The following is a 19,780-nucleotide window of genomic DNA, read 5'->3' as shown; positions in this document are numbered from 1 at the left end:
GCAGCATTTTAACAAGCATGACAGAGCTCACATGAACACAGGATTACCTTCAAAGTAGCATTGAACAAAAATTAAAAGATAGCTAATGTCTCTCCTATCTAGTCCAGCTCCTGAGGCAAGTACAAAATTGTTCCCTTCACTATGTTTTTCTAATCCTTTTCCAGTCATTTAAAATGTCTGGAGAGAGAGTGGTGCAGATGCTTTCCTTGGAAGACTTTCAGTCTTTGCCGAGAAGCATCCCCTAATTAAAATACCAAAATATCGGAGATCTTGTGTTCAGTGAAACCCAATTCAGTAGCCTATAAATCGCATGATTGTGAGAAGCATATATTTTGACAAGCAATGTAATTATTTGACTTAGCGCTTGTCTACATTTAAAATACTACACTGGCACAGCTGTGTGCTATAGTGCTTCAGCATAGATGCCACCTTAGCTGACAGAAGGGATTCTTCCAGCAGCCTAGGTAAATCCACCTCCATGAAAGATGGTAGCTACATTGACGGTAGAATTCTTCTGTCAACCTAGTGCTATCTACACAGGGACTGATGTCGGCTTAGCAGCTCTGCTCAGGGGTGCAGATTTTTCACACCCCTGATCAACACAGTTAAACAGATCTAATTTTCTAGTGTAGACCAGGCCCTAGCAGTCACTTGCTTAAGCTAAACAGGTACTATTACACTTCAGGAAACAATTGATTTAATTTTGTTGTGCAAAAGCAATGAGTTAACATGGTAGAGCACCGTGACAAGCTATAAATTGACATGCTTCAGCCATTATCAATATTACAATTTATCATTTCTGCCAAGTGGTAACATTTAGTTTTTAAGAGGATTAACTAACAATCAGTTCAGAAAAGATTGGGTGAATCATTAAAATTGTTGTAGCTCATTAGAAATAAACAAAGCAGACACCATTTGCTAACAATTGATAGTTTTGCCCTATTTATTTTGAGCTGATATTTGTGTTGGCAATTTAAAAAAAAAAAAGGCTTCTGCTCAATAAAGAAGTTTCTAGCTACCTTTACTCTATCATTAGTACTATGCTATATTGTGTTTACTGTTCTAGAGTGCTCTGAGAATCAGAGTAGAAGGTAACGTTAAAAATAAGTTAATTGAAAACAAATTGATCTGACATAGACTGTTTTAGGAAGTTTAGTAATAAAGTTGGGCTGAAAGATAAAGCCATCTGATTTTTTGCACTGCTGATTGGTAGCAGCTCTAGAACCTGTCCCCACCAAGAAGAGCCCAGTTTGGCTCCAATCTTATCAGTTTATTAATAGACTATTCTACTCCAGCCAATGTGTTAGAAGAATCAATGCAGACACATGCACAAGAGTTAGAAAATGAAAGAATTTGCAACTGTTTTGTTTGAAAATGAGTTTCTGTAGTTTATTAAGTCTGTACATATATTCTGCTAGTGATGTTCTCTTTATCAGTCTTTAACCCTTCCCCTGCTGATTCTCCAATGCCCCTTCAGTGTTCCACTGAATTAAGTGGAAGGCAAGGGCACACTTCTTATACTGAACAGCACAGAAGATACATAATTTAAAAAAAAAATCAAAACTTTTTGCTGCTGAACCTTCCAGGTCAATGTATTTCAGTCCAGGTTTAATACACTGGGCTACCCTTTCTAGTTGAAGAGATTAGTGCAAAAATGACTCTGTGGAAATGTTGTCCAAAGCTAGAGGCTTTCACAACAGGGTGCCAGAACACTTAGAGACCCAGCTGCTCCAGAGGTTTAGTCTCATCTCTGGACCACAAGATTACAGCTTATCATGAAGGGAGCTCTTTAAACATCACTTGTTTTGGAAAAAGGATTTCTGTAAGAGGACAAACTTAAGAAACCGTTTTCTGGTTTTCATGACTACGATTTCCCAGAGGATTGGTTAAAAGCTAAGTCTTTAATCTGTTAATACAGAAAGCAATTGTGTAAGTCTCAATTCAGTACTAAAAGGAACATTTAAAAACATTTCAGAGAAAGCTCATTGGAAGTTAACGGGGAAAAGACAGCAGATGTTCCACTAGGACAGCAGTTCTCAAACTATGGGGCGGGCTTCCCAAGGGAGGCGCAGGAATGTGCTGAGGGTTTTGATTTTTAAAAGAGCTCTGGCTGTTAGCCCTGAGTGGCTGGGGCTCATTCAGAAGGGCTGTGCACACACAAGAGGCAGGGATAAAGGGGACAGCTGGAGCCATGTGGGCTTTCCTTCCCCCACTTGCTCAATTCCTCATCTAGAGGTGACAGGGCTCTGGCTGTCAGCCCTGGGGTGGAATCAGCAGCACAGACGGAATAAGGGTGGTAATGGGGCGTTGCGATCCTTACTTCAGTGCTGCTGCTGGCATGGCACTGCCTTCAGAGCTGGGTGGCCAGCCAGCAGCTGCTGCTCTGCCTTCAGAGCTGGGTGGTGGTTTATACCCCGGAGCGCACAAATGACTAGACACAAAGAAGGAGGGGCCTGATCAAATAAGTTTGAGAACCGTTGCACCAGGAGAGACTGTTGAGAGTTTCCATGCAACACACGTTTGGATACAGTACATCACAGAGCAAGACCAATGGGGCTAAAAGACCCCAAACCAACCAACTTTTGCTATCAATTACTGGCAAGCACTAGTTGCACAATTGGTCAGGTTTGCAATTTCCCACCAGCAAATGTGGCTTTTGCCAGCATACCTATATATTAGTATTTGTAAAGTGCTTTGCAGATGTGAAGTACTACGGAAAAGCTAAAGATTAAAAAGATGGCAGAACTCTCATTAACTTGCTCCTGGCTGAAATGTGCCTTGGTGGGGGAAGAGGAGACAGAATAGTGCCACTGTTTTCTCTCCAAAGCTGCCATTAGTTGAGAGCCTCAAAGAGGGGAGGGTGCCAGTGATGGACATGGGATATGGAGGTGTAAAGGGGGTGTTTGCGGGTCGAAGAAAGGATGGAATGGAATACCATGGGGAAAGCTCACTGGTTGATTTGATTGAGCTCCAGAGGAAAAAAAAGGGGATATAATTCCTAAGTGCATCTGGAAGGTCCTGCTGCAGAGGAGGTGGTTCAGGCACCCCTGCTTGAAGGACAGTGCTGTGCCCAGGGAGACAGGAGTAATTAACTGGGAGAGAGATGGATTAAAATGGAGAATATCACAGAGCTTTGATTAAGACCCAACTCCCTGCGTAAACCCTTGGATCCTAACCAGTTCACGTAAGCATCACTGTGCACAGCAAGATGCAGGATGATTCAGTCAGCAGCTGTGTGTGTATATTGGGGTGCACCATGGTGGCAGAAGGGTGTTGCTGAGTTAAAAGTGTGGTTTTTAACAAGACGCAGCTGTTCGTCAGCAGCTATTGCTTGAATGCAGTTAACTACTTAGTAGTAAAATCCTGCTATGCTTTCCAGATGAGTGACCTCTGCAGTTAGCAGCTTCACAAATGGAAGGCTTGTATGAATCTGTACAACTTTCCCTAATGCTTAAAAGGATCATTTCTCAAGGATTATAATTGCACTTTAAAAAACCACATCCACTTCTTATGCAATCTCTCTAATTTCCCCCACCCTGTCAATATATAAAAATGGAAAGAGGCTACAAATTATTTACTGTCCTACAGTTACTGGGATTTCAAAGATTTGATTCAGGTGCCTGAAGAAAAGCAATGACATCCAGTTTTTAGAGCTGGACAATAGTGTGTTTTTGAAAACACATTTTCACAGCTTGGCTTGCATTGGCTTCAGATGCTTGTGGAAAGCCTCATGAACCTGTAGGGGGGGGAAAAAGGGAAATTAGATCAAAATAATTTCTTGTTATGTTTTTATTTTTAAACACACACACTTTTGATCCTGCAGGGTATGTATGTCTATACAAATAGAGAACCAGTGAAACAGCCACTTCTGCAGTATGCGAGTAGCAATCAAAAAGGGGGAAATCTGGCCAGAACACTGGAACAAACTGCCTCCCCTAACTATTCCACACAAGAAGGGCCATGGAATCTTTAATGTCTATGGAGAGTGGACAAGTCTGTTTAAAAAATATTAAACCCCCACAGGAAACTGCATGTTCCCAGTTGACCTTGAGAGAACAAAAGGCTGATTGACCCTGCTGGGATTCCTAGCAGTGTTTACAAGAGGTCTGGCTTAGTCTCAGGTTCGAGATACCTAATCTCCTATGGACCTAAACAAGGCAAGTGGAAAGCTTCACTATATTGGCAAGGTACTGTATTCTATCCTGTTTTCCAAGATGGAGAACTGTCCATGGCTCATTACCATATAGGTCTCTGGTTTTTGACTACAGGAGCTACAAACGGATTCAGAAATTCAGCAGGTATTCTCAAAAACCTAGAAGGCAACTGTCAGTTTCTTTCCTCATTAAAAATAGTCACACTTCGTAATGGCATTTGTTTTTTGCAGAATCTTCCAGCAGGGCTTTTGTAGCTGCAGTTGCTTTGGGCTGAATCATTTGACTCCATGACAAGTAGAGTAGGGACTAGGAGGGAGAAATAAGGGTACATCCTTACCTCTGTTTTGTTTAGTGGGGATTTCTTTGCCCATGCAAACATATTCTCATAGATGTTGCCATCATACCGGCCAAGCACAGATCCAAGGTGATTATCATGAAAATCAAAGGCATCAACTAGTGCTACAGCATTGGGACGGATTGCAGCCAGAAGCTCCTTCACACGCTGGTACACCTGAGTAACTTGTGCATCTGTCAAAATACCCGCCTGGGACAAAAGCCAAGAGACTTATCAGAACATAATCTAATTACACGCACATACTCGCATGGTTCTGAGAGAGACTAGAGTGGAGGTCAACTATGCCCTATAGGGAAGGTCATTATGTCAAAATATTAGAGATAGTAAAATGCTAAGTAATTGCATTGGTCTTCTAGACAGGCGGAAGACAATTATCCCTTCAGCCTATTTCCTCTTAGCGAGGGGACTCCAAAGAATGAAAGTGCCTGTATTTTAACCCCCAAAATCAGAAGTTCTCTTAGCACTTGCATTATATTAAATCCTTCCTGTTTTCATAACTCTGTTTGGTAAATGGAAGAGGCAGCAATGAGAGACCATACTTATGTCAGCATGAACTTACAAAACCCCACTGTTTGTACAAGTATGCTCCAGCACCATTGGAGTTAAGGTAAAGAGAAGTAGCTTGGATCAGACCACTTGGATACTCTGACAGGAGACTGATCGAGGTGAAAGGTTTTGAAGACCAAGCCCTTTTCTTCTGTGCTTATTTACAAAGGGGTACTGCCCACACTGGGGTGTGTATACAATTACTGGCATCACCATATGTGCATGATAGCCATCTATTATCATCTCCCTGCTTGATACTACGTAACCTACCAGTCACTGACCCGGAAAACAAGAAGCCAGTCTAAAGAGATGAACCGTCGACCATATCCTAATGGCCAACCAACTCTGCCTTTGGAGGGCTGCCAGAGGAAGCTAATTCCAGAGCCCCCTCTGAAATAGCTCTGCCTTATGCCAGGTTTAACCCTGGAGCTCACAAGCCTGAACACTCCAGGCAACTGCAGTGGTCTTCCATTTCACGGTAACTTCAGACCAGAGCACTGTGGCCCCTGAGATACTAAACTGTGATACTGACCTGCAGGAAATCCCCTGTGTGCTTACTGATTCCATAGAGCGCATACAGGAGACACAGATTGTTCATCACAGCATGGACAGCTGCATCATTAATTTCCGAGAGCTGTGTTGTGAAAAGCTTCACCACCACATAGTGACAGTGTGCCTGCAAAAGTGGTATATAAAAACAGTAAGGAATTCAAGGTCAGAAGCAGAAGACAGGAGAATATAGAGTTGAGATGCTTCCAAAATATGCTTATTAGTGACATTACTGACCTCAGATGCTCGCACCAGGTCAACAGAGGTTCGGTTCCAGGCATCCTCCTGGCTCTTCCTGCGGTTCAGCTCAGCTTGCAAATTCTTTGCTGCCACTTCAACAAACCTGTTTCATACAAGGTGTGTGGGGATGGTGGGTAAAGAGAGAAACAGAGTCTGCAAAGTGGCCTCATACCAACAATACCAACTACAGAAATTTCATAGAAACTGGCTTATGTCTTGCTGATGCATTAGGCACTAAGGAGCTCAATTCTCACCCCATCCCAACATTTTCTGTTCCAGAACCCGCATGTTCACTGGTGTGACTAGGATGACCTGGCTACATCAGAGTAGTATTAGGACAGCTTTAAGGAAACAGGATAAAAATAAACTAATTTTAATGAGATGGAAATACTCAAGCAGCCTTATATCCCCATTTAGTACATGTGCTATTTATTTTTCCTCTCCCCAGGTGTAGGGCTTTATATTAATGACTTTCCTCCCCACCAGGTCTGCAATCACCACTATTCTAATCTCTCCAGTAAGGTAACTGCAGTTTGATTATTTTTTGCATCTGCAAGTTTGAATTTACACCAAAGAAACCTCTAACCAGCTGCCCAGGGAGCTGAAGTGCTTAGGTTGTGTTGAATTTAGATGGTCAAGAGTTTTTTGAAACTAAGTATCTGGGATTGGGTTACACCTAGCAAAAAGCATCATTTCTTGAAGACTGAAAGATATTTCACTTGGACAGATGTGGTCTGCAGACCATATGTTGCATGCTGCTGCATTAACAGAACAGCTTAGCTCTATCACATTTCTCACCAACATACGCATTCTACAGCATTTTATTAATGCACAGTTCTGTGCATTAGTTGTGAACTCACCTTGACGCCCGCAGTTTATACGCCTCCACCAAGCTGGCTGGATCATTGATGTGCACTGTTGTAGGCCTAGCAGCCACCTGCTGTGGCTGGATGTGTTGTCCTGAGAGGTCATTAAGGTAGGCCACCATGCCACTAACCAGCTTACCGGAACTAACCTGGGTGTAACTTTTGATCAGGAACCTGAATTAAAAAAAAAAAAAAAAAAAAAGATTGCATTGCTCCATTCATTTGGATACAGAGTAGACAGATTAACTTTAGGGTACAGTCTGTAGAACTACTAGCCAATACATAGGAGTTGCATATACTTGCAGTTATAGCAGAAGCCAGATAAGGGGACAGAAATATATAGATCCACGAGAAGGAAGACGGCAAGTTAGATGGAGTAGACAGGTGATCTGTGTGCCCTTCTGACCATCTCTCCAGGCACATGGACAACGACTAAGTAGGGAGATCTCTTGAAAGAAGTCACCTCACCTAGCAGTCTGCAACATCATGACAGTGTTTTCTCCCTCGTAGGTGCAGGATGGGGTGAAAGTGACATAGATATCAGGAAGGCCACTGCAACGAGAGTAGCCATGCCCACCACATGCCATTCGACATTCTTCGATGCCAGCGTTGGCTGTCCATGAAGTGAATGCCTTTAGTCCTGCACTCAACGCATGGAGCTAAGGGAGAAAAGCAGAACTAGTAGCTGCCACATCTATTGCATTAGCTTGCTGCTTTACCACAGGTGCCCACCCAGTCTGCATTTCCACTATTAGCTCACAAGCACAGTGGGCTTCCGTGGCAGCCAACAGAATAAATATAGTGTACAATCAGCACCATCTACCTGCTGCGCATTGTATTGTTATTCAATCTTTACCTTTTGTTGACCCCAATTAGATCATCAGAAGTTAGTGCTAGAAAAATACGTATTAGGTCATCCAGCCCATTTCTCTCTACCTATATCATTCTTTATGGTGTATATTCCAATACTTTGTCTAGTCTACAAGACAAAGATGGCTTTCCACTGCATATTATCATTTCACCTTATTTCTTCAGCCACCCATTAGCCATTATCTGGAAGTTATTGCATCTTGCAACCCCATTCTCACAAAGTTCTTAGTTCTGCCAATATCTTTGATTAACAGCAGTGCTGCCCTGGTTCATTGGAAGCATGGTCCAGTGGCGACAATAGAGGACTTGAAGTCAAGACTGCTGGTTTCATTCCCAGCTCAGCAAAACCACATTCTGGGTGATCTTGGGTGAGTCACTACCTCTCACATTTTTTAAATGTGCAGTGCAGTATATAGCTTCAAATGGAATGATGCCTCTGGGTGAGTCATCAGCAGGGATTGATTCTAGAACCTCTGGGTTTCAATCTCAAGCCTCTATTGTTTGCCCAGAAGGACTGGGGACCATTAGCTCACAGGCCACAGCAGCTTTTACATAAAGTATTAGAATCACCATCCAGTTTTCAGACAGGACAATTACCTCTGGCAGCTCGCTCAGGTCCCCCTGGTTGATGTCACCAGTGATGCGGTGATAGGTCGTTTTCATGTAAGCTCCAACAAAGTGAAAGGCATATGCAGTTGCCAGGAGAGGAAAGAGTTTGTATTGTTGGGTCTGATAGTCCAAGATCTGAGGCTCCGGGTCCCTATAGCAAAACATGAGAGGTGACTGCTGCCAAATGTCTGCAGACATCCTGTACAACAGTAAGAGCTTACCTACATGATGCTTGAGTCCATAATGAGGGCTGTAAATTCTAGTGCACACTAGCATGTCAGACACTAATTGGCCCACATGGACCTTGCTGGCACGCACTAAAAGTGCCCAAGTGCGTGTTCATATAGTCTCAATTCATTAACATGCACTAGGTCATTTTTAGTGCATGCCAGCAGGGTTTACACAGGCCAGTAAGTGCGCAACATGTTAGCGTGCACTAGAATTTGTACCTCTCGGGTGCAGACTAATGCACGGTGTTTGTAGATAAGCCGTAAGTGATTTGTTAGAATCAAGTAAGGTTATTGCATCCAGTGGGAATGTTTAGGGTAGGGTTTCACTGATGTACGCAAAGACACAGGAGAAAAAAAAGAAGATAAAACAGGTTTGGAAGCTAGAAAGTGTATCAGGGGTGAGATAAGGGGGTTGTCTGGTAGGGAGGCTCCCACACCAAGTGGGTCTTGGATCTCCACAAAACTTGGGTAAGGATACTTGAGGGTATAAGAGCAGGAGAGCTGGCAGCCGGAGGAGGTGACTGCAAGGCTGAGAGTGGAGCTAGTTGAAGTTTTTTCATCAGAAAATCAATGTGACAGTTCTCTGGCTGCTTGCCTGGACTGCTTGTGTCAATTCCACCTTCCTGGAGGACTGCCTCCCAATCTCTGGGAGCCAGAGAGGCAGAGAAACGCACCATTCCAGAGCATCCAGACTACTTGTTGTGGGAAACACGAGCCTGAAAGCTCTGGCTCTAATAGAGCCTCGAGTCCTGACTCTGCAGAAACCAACCTGGAAGTCCCGAGAAAAGACGGTTACTCACCTGTAGTAACTGTTGTTCTTCGAGATGTGTTGCTCCTATCCATTCCAGTTAGGTGTGCGCGCCGCGCGTGCACGGCATCTCGGAACGGCCGGCTGGGCGCCCCCTGGAGTGGCGCCGCTATGGCGCTGAATATATACCCCAGCCGGCCCGTCCGCTCCTCAGTTCCTTCTTGCCGGCTACTCCGACAGTGGGGAAGGAGGGCGAGTCTGGAATGGATAGGAGCAACACATCTCGAAGAACAACAGTTACTACAGGTGAGTAACCGTCTTTTCTTCTTCGAGTGATTGCTCCTATGCATTCCAGTTAGGTGATTCCCAAGCCTTACCTAGGCGGTGGGGTCGGAGTGAGACGTGGCGGAGTATAATACCGCGGAGCCGAAGGCTGCGTCGTCTCGAGACTGTTGCACCAACGCGTAGTGGGAGGCGAAGGTGTGGACCGAAGACCAGGTGGCCGCTCGACAGATGTCCTGGATCGGAACATGGGCCAGGAAGGCAGCCGACGAGGCGTGTGCCCTCGTCGAGTGGGCGGTGAGTCGGCACGGGGGGACGCGAGCAAGCTCGTAGCAGGTCCGAATGCATGCTGTAACCCATGAGGAAATCCGCTGGGAGGATATCGGCTCGCCTTTCATGCGGTCAGCCACCGCTACGAACAGCTGGGGCGAACGCCGGAAGGGCTTAGTCCGCTCGATGTAGAAAGCGAGCGCCCTGCGGACATCGAGGGTATGTAGCTGTTGTTCCCGAGGCGAGGCGTGTGGCTTCGGGAAGAACACCGGGAGGAAGATCTCCTGGTTGAGATGGAATGCTGACACTACCTTCGGGAGAAAGGCCGGATGAGGGCGAAGCTGCACCTTGTCCCCATGGAAGACGGTGTATGGCGGGCTAACTGTCAGAGCGCGGAGCTCAGAAACTCGTCTTGCTGATGTAATGGCGACGAGGAAGGCCGTCTTCCAGGAGAGGTAGAGCAAGGAGCACGTGGCCAAGGGCTCGAAGGGGGGACCCATCAGCTTGGCCAGCACGAGGTTCAAATCCCAGGTCGGGGTAGGACGTCCAGGCCTTTGAGAAAGCGGGAAACCATCTGGTTCGAGAAGATGGACCGACCTTCTACGGATGGACGAAAAGCGGACACTGCCGCCAGGTGAACTCTCAAGGAGGAGACCGCAAGACCTTGCTCCTTAAGGTACCAGAGGTAGTCCAGGATGGTAGGGACCGGGACTACAAACGGATTGAGACCTCGTTGATCACACCAGAGTGCGAATCTCTTCCATTTCGCTAGGTAAGTGGAGCGAGTGGAAGGCTTCCGGCTCTCAAGTAGGACCTGCTGGACTGCTGCAGAACAGCCCCGCTCCGCGTGGGTCAACCACTCAGGTACCAAGCTGTGAGATGGAGGGACTGCAGGTTCGGATGGCGGAGTCTGCCGAAGTCCTGGGTGATAAGGTCCGGCCACAACGGAAGGGGGATGGGTTCCCGAACGGAGAGCTCGAGCAGCAGGGTGAACCAGTGCTGCCTCGGCCAGGCCGGCGCTACGAGTATGATGGTGGCTCTGTCCCTCCGAAGCTTCAGGAGCACTCGGTGCATGAGCGGGAACGGAGGGAAGGCGTAGAGGAGACGAGCCGTCCAAGGGTAAAGGAAGGCGTCCGACAGGGAGCCTGGCGAGCGACCCTGGTATGAGCAAAACAGGTGACACTTCCTGTTCTCCCTGGAGGCGAATAGGTCTACTTGGGGAAATCCCCACCTCCGGAAGATTGTGTGGACGACATCTGGACGGAGGGACCATTCGTGGGAGAAGAACGACCTGCTGAGATGGTCGGCCAGCGTGTTCTGCACTCCCGGAAGAAAGGACGCTTCCAGGTGAATGGAGTGGGTGACGCAGAAGTCCCACAGGAGCATCGCCTCCTTGCAGAGGAGGGAGGATCGGGCTCCGCCCTGTTTGTTCACGTAGAATATTGCTGTTGTATTGTCCGTGAACACTGTCACACAGCGGCCTTGCAGGCGAGCGCAGAAGGTGCGACAGGCCAGACGGATCGCTCGCAGCTCGCGGACATTGATGTGCAGGGCGAGCTCCTGCGGCGACCACAGACCTTGGGTGTGAAGATCGCCCAGGTGAGCTCCCCAACCGAGCGCTGAGGCATCCGTAGTCAGAGTAGCGGATGGGCGAGGAGGGTGGAACGGGACTCCCGCACACACGACCTCCGGGTCGAGCCACCAGCGGAGGGACTCGAGGGTCGTCCTGGTGACCGTGACCACCATGTCGATGGGGTCTCGATGAGGCCGGTACACCGACGCGAGCCAAGACTGGAACGGGCGGAGGTGGAGCCGCGCGTACGCTGTGATATATGTGCACGAAGCCATGTGGCCCAGGAGGCGGAGGCAGGAGCGCACCGTCGTGGTTGGGAAGATGACGAGGTCCCGGATGATGGAGACCATTGTCTGGTGTCGAGCGCGAGGGAGACAGGCCCTGGCCACCGTGGAGTCGAGGACTGCTCCAATGAACTCCACTCGCTGTGCCGGGATCAATGTGGACTTCTCGGCGTTGATGAGAAGACCGAGTCGCTGAAAGAGAGGCAGGATTTCTGCCATCTGGCCCATTACGAGTTGTCGGGACTGACCTCGAACCAGCCAGTCGTCGAGATACGGGTAGACGTCGGAGGGCTGCGGCCACTACCGCCATGCATTTGGTAAATACCCTCGGGGCGGTGGAGAGACCGAAAGGCAACACGGCGAACTGGTAGTGGGTGTTGTTCACCACAAACCGGAGGTAACGACGATGGGGAGGATAGATTGCGACATGGAAGTAGGCGTCCTTCATGTCGAGGGCGGCAAACCAATCTCCCGGATCCAGAGAGGGAATGATGGTCCCCAAGGTGACCATGCGAAACTTGGGCTTGAGCAGGTACTTGTTCAGCTCGCGAAAGTCCAGGATAGGACGTAGCCCCCCTTTCGCTTTGGGGATGAGAAAATAACGGGAATAGAATCCCCTGCCCCGCCTGTCTTGAGGCACTGCTTCTATGGCACCCACGCTCAACAGAGTGTGAACCTCTTGTAAGAGGACTTGCTCGTGAGAGGGGTCCCTGAAGAGGGACAGGGAGGGTGGGTGGGAAGGTGGGGGCGAAACAAATTGCAGGCGGTATCCCGACTGGACCGTTTGAAGCACCCAGTTGTCTGATGTTACTCGGGACCACGCCGAAAAGAAATGGGAAAGGCGGTTGTAAAATAACGGGCAAGGATCCGGTAGGGAGAGTGATGGGCCGTCCTCGAGCGTCCCATCAAAAGGCCTGCTTGGCCCCCTGAGGGGCCTTGGACGAGGCCTTGCCCTGGTTACGGCGGTTGCCTGAAGGACGACGACGATTTTGGGCCAGTCGCCGGCTATTGTATGGCCGATATCGGGACCGATAGACGGGTCGGGAGGGCTGCTGACGGAAGGACCTGCGCTGCGTCGCCGGTGTGTGCATGCCGAGAGTACGTATCACAATACGTCCGTCCTTCAAAGTTTGGATTCGAGAATCCGTCTTTTCAGAGAAAAGACCCTTTGTGTCAAAGGGTAGGTCCTGTAGCGTGTATTGGACCTCCGGCGGCAGGGTGGAAGACTGCAGCCAAGCGATGCGCCGCATCGTCACGCCGGAGGCCAAGGTCCTAGCACCTGAGTCCGCAGCGTCGAGGGCGGCCGTGATGGAGGATCTAGCCGACCTCCTTCCCTCCTCCAACATCGCCGCGAACTCCTGTCGGGAGGCTGTTGGCAGGAGCTCCGTAAATTTCGCCAGGGACGTCATGATATCGAAGACGTACCTGGCGAGGAGGACCATCTGATTGGCTATCCGCATTTGCAGACCGCCAGCGGAATAGACCTTTCGGCCTAGCAGGTCCATACGCCGCGCGTCCCTCGATTTGGGTGCAGGGGCCGGTTGGCCGTGCCGCTCCCTATCATTAACCGATTGGACCACCAGGGAGTCCGGGGTCGGGTGCGTGTACAGATATTCATAGCCCGTGGGAGGGACAGAGTATTTGCGTTCAACCCCACGGGCTGTAGGAGGTACGGACGTCGGCGTCTGCCAGAGAGTGGTGGCATTCTTTTGCACTGTCCGCACGAAAGGCAGTGCAACTCGCACTGGCACCTCTGCCCCAACTACATTTGTGATGGGGTCCTCGTCCTCCTGTACCTCCGCTATCGGCAGAGCCATAGCCGTCGCCACGCGGCAAAGGAGGTCTTGGTGTGCTTTTAAGTCTATGGGCGGAGGCTCCTTCGTCGACGCTCTGGCCACCGCTTCATCAGGCAAGGACGAGGAGGACAAGCCCTGGATGACCGGCTCCGAAGAGGGATCCGCCGCGTGCTCGGCGGGGGGGTCGGGCTGCGCGTGCTCCTGGGGTTCAGGTGGTATAGCATCCGCAGCAGGTGGCGAAGGGGCCGGTCGGCTGATTGTCGCCTCTGGAACCCTGCGCTCGGACGCGAGGGGTCTTGGGGGGAAGGGCACCCCCTGCGCCTCATACTGGGCCCATGGAACCCAGAAGCCCCACGACTGTGCCCCTTGAGGATGGCCCTGCGGGGTGGGTGGCAGGAGTCCGTAGCCCTCCGTCCCAGAAGCGACCGACGCGGGACAGGATGGCCATGGAGGTGCCGAAGCGCTGACGGAACGCGCTGCGGAGTGAGGTAGTCCGTCCCCGGATGGCAGCGAAGAGCGATGCTGGTCCGCTCGGTACCGGGACGGCGACCGGGAGTGACGTCCGTCACGGTGCCGGGAGCTCGACCGGTGCCGGGAGCTCGACCGGGATTGAGACCTCCAGTGCCGGGAATGGTGCCGGGACGGCGACCTGTGGCGGTGCCGACGCAATGGCGACCTGGACCTCGTGCGGCGCCGGGAGTACGACCGGTACCGCGATGACGAGCGGTACCGGGACTGCGACCGACGTTTCGACGGCGATCGGTACCGCGATGGCGAGCGGTGCCGAGATTGCGAACGACGGGACGGAGACCTGCCGTAGGACCGGGAACGAGACCGGGACCGGGTTTGTCGTCCATGTCGCCTGTCCAGAGACGGTGGCCGGGTCATTCTGGCCGGCTTTCCCGCCGACACGACAGCCCGCACCGGCGGTGCCGGGGGCCGGAGGCTCGGTGCCTCTATGAGCCGAATCAGCTCACGCGCCTCAGAGAATGTCTCCGGCGTCGAAGGCAGCCGGGGCTCAACCACGGACGGTACCGGGGAGCGTGGCGGCGCCGGACTCGACGGGTCTTGCGGCGCCGGAGTCAAAGGTCCGGTGCACAGCTTGTGCACGGTCACCGCGGGGGCCGCAAGTAGCGCAACCGCTTTTGCCGAGTCCTCAGCGCGAGCCTGCGCCAGTGCCTTCGCCAGCCTATGTTTTTTCGAAGGCGAAAGCGAGCGGTGCCGAGACTTCGTAGCCGCTTTCTGAGGCTTCGGTGCCGCGGAGCCGGAGCGGCTCGGTGCCGCCGGTGTGCTCTGTACCGAGGAAGCTCGCGGTGCCGGCGCGGACGGTGCCGGTGGCTGGAGCGACGCTTCCATCAAGAGCTGCTTCAAGCGGATATCCCGCTCTTTCCGAGTCCGCGGTTTAAATGTAGAACAGAGCGAACACTTATCTGTTCTATGCCCTTCACCCAGGCAACGGAGGCAGGCGTCGTGCGGGTCTCCGACGGGCATAGGCCTCTGGCACTCAGCGCAGGGCTTAAAGCCCGGTGCTTTGGGCATGAGCCCGCACCGGGTGAGGCAAAAGGGGAAACCCCCCCCTTTTACCTTATCTATTAACACTAACTATCTAACTAACTAACTGTAAAACTAATCACTAAACTAACTATATACAAACAACAAGCGAGAGCTAGGGTCGTGGAGGACAAAGAGCACTCCACAGTTCCAACTGGCCGTCACGGGCGGTAAGAAGGAACTGAGGAGCGGACGGGCCGGCTGGGGTATATATTCAGCGCCATAGCGGCGCCACTCCAGGGGGCGCCCAGCCGGCCCGCCGGAGTTGCTAGGGTAAAAAAAGTTCCGAGATGCCGTGCACGCGCGGCGCGCACACCTAACTGGAATGCATAGGAGCAATCACTCGAAGAAGAACTCTGCCTTTAACTGGGACTGTCAGGACTTCCAAGCTCCCTGGCACAGAGCCAGGGTCTGCAGCTCTGGGGCAGCCCTGCCACGTGGACTGCCCCAGGCTGGGGACCCTCTCAGGGCTCCCTGCTGGCTCCCTGCAATGCCAGTCAAGCGCGGCGTGGGGCCTGGACAGCTACAGATTAAATCCCACCCCCACCCCCCAGTTTAACCATTAATAACAGTGGTGAAAAAGACAAGAAGATTAATTTCACTAAGCAGCTGTCGAGGTCCCTGGAATAGTTTTCTTTTTGGAAATACCAGGCATTGTATGAGAATTCCCCCCCCCAGGATTTCAGGTTCACAAAAATTTCAAATAAATTTAATTTCATTCTGATTTGGAATTAAATCATATTTAAAAACCACAAAGTTTTCTGCACACCGGAAATCCTGCATTTCAGTCAGCTCCAGCTAGGAGCAAGGAGGCATCTGTGCTTCTCTTTCAGTTGCCAAGGTAAAATGCATCATCCACAATCTGCTCCCCCCGCCCCCGAAATGCTTGCCTTTTGTCTAACATCCATGTACTTTTTGGCATTTCATCTATGACACAGGCAGGCCCTTCATTTCACTGCAGCCACTACACTTACCCTGGCTTTAGCTCAGACTGGTGCCTCACTGAACTGTAGCGGATGGCAATGGTACAAGCCCTGGACAACGAGCGAGCAGAATCTCCCACAATGTGGGATCGGATGAACACCATAGTCCCATAAGTCAGCTTGTCACTGACTGGTTTCACATACGTGCCATCTGGTTCAACCTAACAGAAAGACAGGATGATGAGCCAAGAGGTTTCCTGGCTTCTAAAGTCCAGCAGCAGCTGCCACCTTACTGTGGAACAGACTGTATCTACACTTCACAAGCCTCTGTCAAAGAACACCATGTCACAAGTTTAATGTCCCCTACCTCACTTGAAGAGTTTTAGAAGTGGCTCTCACTGTAGTAGCTGCAAGCAAAAGGATGAGGGCTGCAGAGACAGTTTGACAGTCATCTCAAGTTCCTTGCACATTAAGAAAAAGGTAAACCAATAGACGTTCTTGTAAAAGTGATCAAACTTATGTCCACTGTTCTAAATGTTCTGCCATTTTTCTAGGTGTATCATGGAGAGCAGAGTTACCATTCTAGAGAGTCCTGTGCATGCAATAATTTTATGGTCTTCAGCTATATCAGCTTGGACTCTAACCACATTAAGTCACATTTAATAAGGCTCAGGTCTCAGAATCATAGAAAAGTGCGGCTGAAGGGACCTAAACAGGTCATCTAGTCCTTAGCAATACTTGCACGAGAAATGCCTAAAGATAAACCCAGGGTTCTACAGGAAGTGCTAATAATTCAGTGGATGGTACTCTTCCCTCTGATAAAGTGGGTTTTAGCTCACAAAAGCTGATGCCCAAATAAATTTGTTTGTCTCTAAGGTGCCACAAGGACTCCTCGTTGTTTTTGCTGATACAGACTAACACAGCTACCCCTCTGAAACTCTTCCCTGCGAGTCAGTAATTAATTAGTCACAGGGTGCTTGCTTGAGGTGTTGCCTTTTGGATGAGTCCTAAAATGGTCATTAAAGATCTCATGCACTTCTCTTAAGGGTAGAGCTGTTAATGCCTATGGCTGGTCATATTCCAATTTGAATAATTCCATTCTGTCTCTAAATTCCTGCTATAGTTTCTGATTGATGCAGTATTCTTCCTCACTTCCTAACCAAGCTTACTGTTTGGTAGTGGTGTATGTTAAACAAGCTGCCACATCCACCCCTGTTGTGCAAAGTGACTGTGTATAGTTCACAGAGTGATTTGGGATTAAGAGCAGCTACAGAAATGAAATATACTGAACTTGCTCATTGGAGCCATGGGATGTGAAGTGAAGGGGGTTATTTGAAACAGAGTTGCACAGGAACCAACTGTCAGTTACACATTCGTAATAAGTAAGGCTCAGTGTTTGTCATGGAGGTCACGGATTCCGTGACTTTCCGGGACCTCCATGACTTCTGCGGCAGCCCGGTGTGGCTGGCCCAGGAGCCACCTGAGCAGCTCGGGCAGCCCTTGGAAGTACTACAGTGGCTGCTGCTGGGGCAGTCTTAGGACCCCCTTACCCCCAGCAGCAGGATTTTGGTGTGTGGGGGGGCACTTACCTGGAGGGGAGCTCCCTGGAAGGGTGACAACTCCCCTCCCTCAGCTCCTAGCTCCTCTTCCCGCAGCTCTCATTGGCTGCGGTTGCCGGCCAACAGAAGCTGCAGAACTGGGGCTTGGGGCAAAGCGGAGGCAGCAGTGGAGCTAGGGAGCCTGCTCCAGCCCCACCCCCTCAAGCCCCCCACCCAAGTTTTAGTCAGAGGTATATAGTAAAAGTCAAGGACAAGTCACGTGAATTTTTATTTACTGCCCGTGACCTGTCCATGACTTTTACTAAAAATAGCCGTGACTAAAACGTAGCCTTAGTAATAAGATCCATTTAGTCAGAGTTGCAGGAAGTTCTGGAGATTAAGAAACAAACCCTTCTTGCTCCTGGCTTTATAATACAGGGCTGGAAGGCCTGTGGAGATCCTAGGACCAATACAATAGTATCATTTCTTACACGCATAGCTCAGTAGCAATCCCTGTGGCCAATTAAGGGTTGAATTTGACAGGCTCCTAAAGGAGGCAAGTTTGCTTCTCTAGACAGCAAAGACAATAGCTGTGATGTAGGATTTTCAGGGTGGAGAATGAAAAGTAAGGGGATCCTCATGGTCAGAAGATCCCACAGAGAACCCATTGGTAAGAAATGGGGATGGATTTAACCCAGAGAGGGAAGAGTTGTGCCAGGTCACTACAAAAGAGCTGTTAATGACTGGCTCCAGAGCTCACTCCTTTACCTTGGCATACTTCATCAGCATGTTCTCCCGGGGAATGCGAAAGTTGTCCATCTTTAAGTAGCCATTATCCATTTCATCATAACCAAATTTTGGCCCAATATCACCCACAGTAATACCTGCCATAGAAGAGTGGGAAGGAGTCAGAATTAACAATAGGCAAAAGACCTAATCCATCAATAAGCAGGCAGTCTAGATTTCTGGGAGCACTTGGCATTCTGTTATGAATGGCAGCTGATAAGCAGACTTAACATTATCCTATCCTTTTATTGCAAGAGTGTGGATGGAAGCCCACAAGGATCTTCATATTCCACATCCAGTCTTGTAATACAGGGATTGGGGGAACGCTCTCCAAAATTTGTCAGTGCCACTCCTGGCTAGAGAAGGATGCAAGGAATTCCTTCCCTCTGGGGGAGAGGAGCATGCTGCCTCCACAGCACTCCCCAGCTTGGTAGTACAGCAACACGTTCATACCCTAAACTAACCTCCACTGTTGGTTACCACTAAACCACTAGATTGGCCATGTCATTTCAAGTCATTGGTTCCCAACTTGGGGGGCACGTGAAGAAATTCCAAGGGGGATGCGAGGCTGCTTGGCCCTTGAGCTCCCGGATGGGGAGGCTAGCCCCCAGCCCCTCCCCTCCCGTCCCCTGCAGCTTGAGCTCGCCCACCTCCCAGACTTTCCAATAAGCCAGTCCTGCCGCTCTCAGCGGCCTGGTAAGGGGGCAGGGGACGGAGGAGTTGGATAAGGGGCAGGTCGTCCCGTGGGGCAGTCAGGGGACATGGAATGGTTGGATGGGGTGGAGGTTCGGGGGGGGGAGGGGTGGACAGGAGAAAGGGAGTAGTGGGGGTTGGATAGGCATTGGAGTCCGAGGGGGCCTGTCAGAGGGTGGGGGTGTGGATAGGGGTCAGGGCAGTCAGGAGACAGGGAGCAGGGGGGTGGATAGGGGTCAGGGTCCCGGGAGGGGATGGTCAGGTGACAAGGATCGGGGGGGTTGGATGATGGTAAAGAAGAGTGGGGGGGGGGGGGGGGCATGTGGGTTTCTCAAAAAATTAAGAAGGGGGCATGATGCCGAAAAGTTTGGGAACCAGTTTCTAAGTCTTAAGGTAAGAGCCCTCAGGCTTCTAGAGCCACACAAGACCTATCCGTGCACTTGTGTTGAAGTGTTATAGTGCTGCACTTCACTGCTATCTGAGTTCAGTCTGAAAGATAAGCCACCTATGTTAACAATGCTTGCAAAGCTATATGGCCTGACAATGTGTTAACCCTTTGTTTCCCAACAGTGCTAAACCCCAGTGTAGACTCTTACCTGGCAAGGGCTCATGGGTGCCCCGCTGCCGTATGGGTACAATGAAGGCATGCAGCCCTTTGCATTGGCCCTGGGTGTAGAGCTGAGCCAGAACTATGGCATGATTTGAGGTCTTTCCAACTGCAAGAGCAGAGAAAAAAATATCATTTTAATACATGCAAAAAACTCTCTCTTTGATAAAACCCCATCTGAGATTTGACTAGCTCTACCATATATTCGCTCTTCAATGCTAATTAAGGGCCTGATCCTATAGCTGGCTCACAAATGGAACTCTCATTAAAGTCACTTAAGTTGTGTGTGAATCAGCTTCATAACTGTCTC

General features: G+C 49.9%; 1 protein-coding gene across 3 annotated transcripts in view; it reads right to left on the bottom strand.

The window, feature by feature from the left end:
* Nucleotides 1-680: 680 nt before the first annotated feature.
* ACOX1 (acyl-CoA oxidase 1) overlaps nucleotides 681-19,780 on the bottom strand; it is a 39,526-nt gene continuing 20,426 nt past the window's right edge. For all 3 annotated transcript variants that reach the window (XM_044983422.1, XM_044983424.1, XM_044983423.1), the window contains exons 5-14: nucleotides 19,460-19,579; nucleotides 18,153-18,268; nucleotides 15,898-16,067; nucleotides 8,178-8,340; nucleotides 7,179-7,369; nucleotides 6,705-6,884; nucleotides 5,842-5,947; nucleotides 5,588-5,731; nucleotides 4,492-4,698; nucleotides 681-3,736 (exon numbers count right to left, since the gene is read on the bottom strand). In XM_044983422.1, coding sequence (XP_044839357.1) covers nucleotides 3,686-3,736; nucleotides 4,492-4,698; nucleotides 5,588-5,731; nucleotides 5,842-5,947; nucleotides 6,705-6,884; nucleotides 7,179-7,369; nucleotides 8,178-8,340; nucleotides 15,898-16,067; nucleotides 18,153-18,268; nucleotides 19,460-19,579 — 1,448 coding nt within the window. In that variant the 3' untranslated portion in view covers nucleotides 681-3,685. The remainder of the gene's footprint in view (nucleotides 3,737-4,491; nucleotides 4,699-5,587; nucleotides 5,732-5,841; nucleotides 5,948-6,704; nucleotides 6,885-7,178; nucleotides 7,370-8,177; nucleotides 8,341-15,897; nucleotides 16,068-18,152; nucleotides 18,269-19,459; nucleotides 19,580-19,780) is intronic.

The sequence above is a fragment of the Mauremys mutica genome, chromosome 12 (assembly GCF_020497125.1).
Source record: "Mauremys mutica isolate MM-2020 ecotype Southern chromosome 12, ASM2049712v1, whole genome shotgun sequence".
NCBI classification, from domain to species: domain Eukaryota; kingdom Metazoa; phylum Chordata; order Testudines; family Geoemydidae; genus Mauremys; species Mauremys mutica.
Note: the sequence above shows the minus strand (reverse complement) of the source record. Positions and strands in the feature narration are given on the sequence as shown.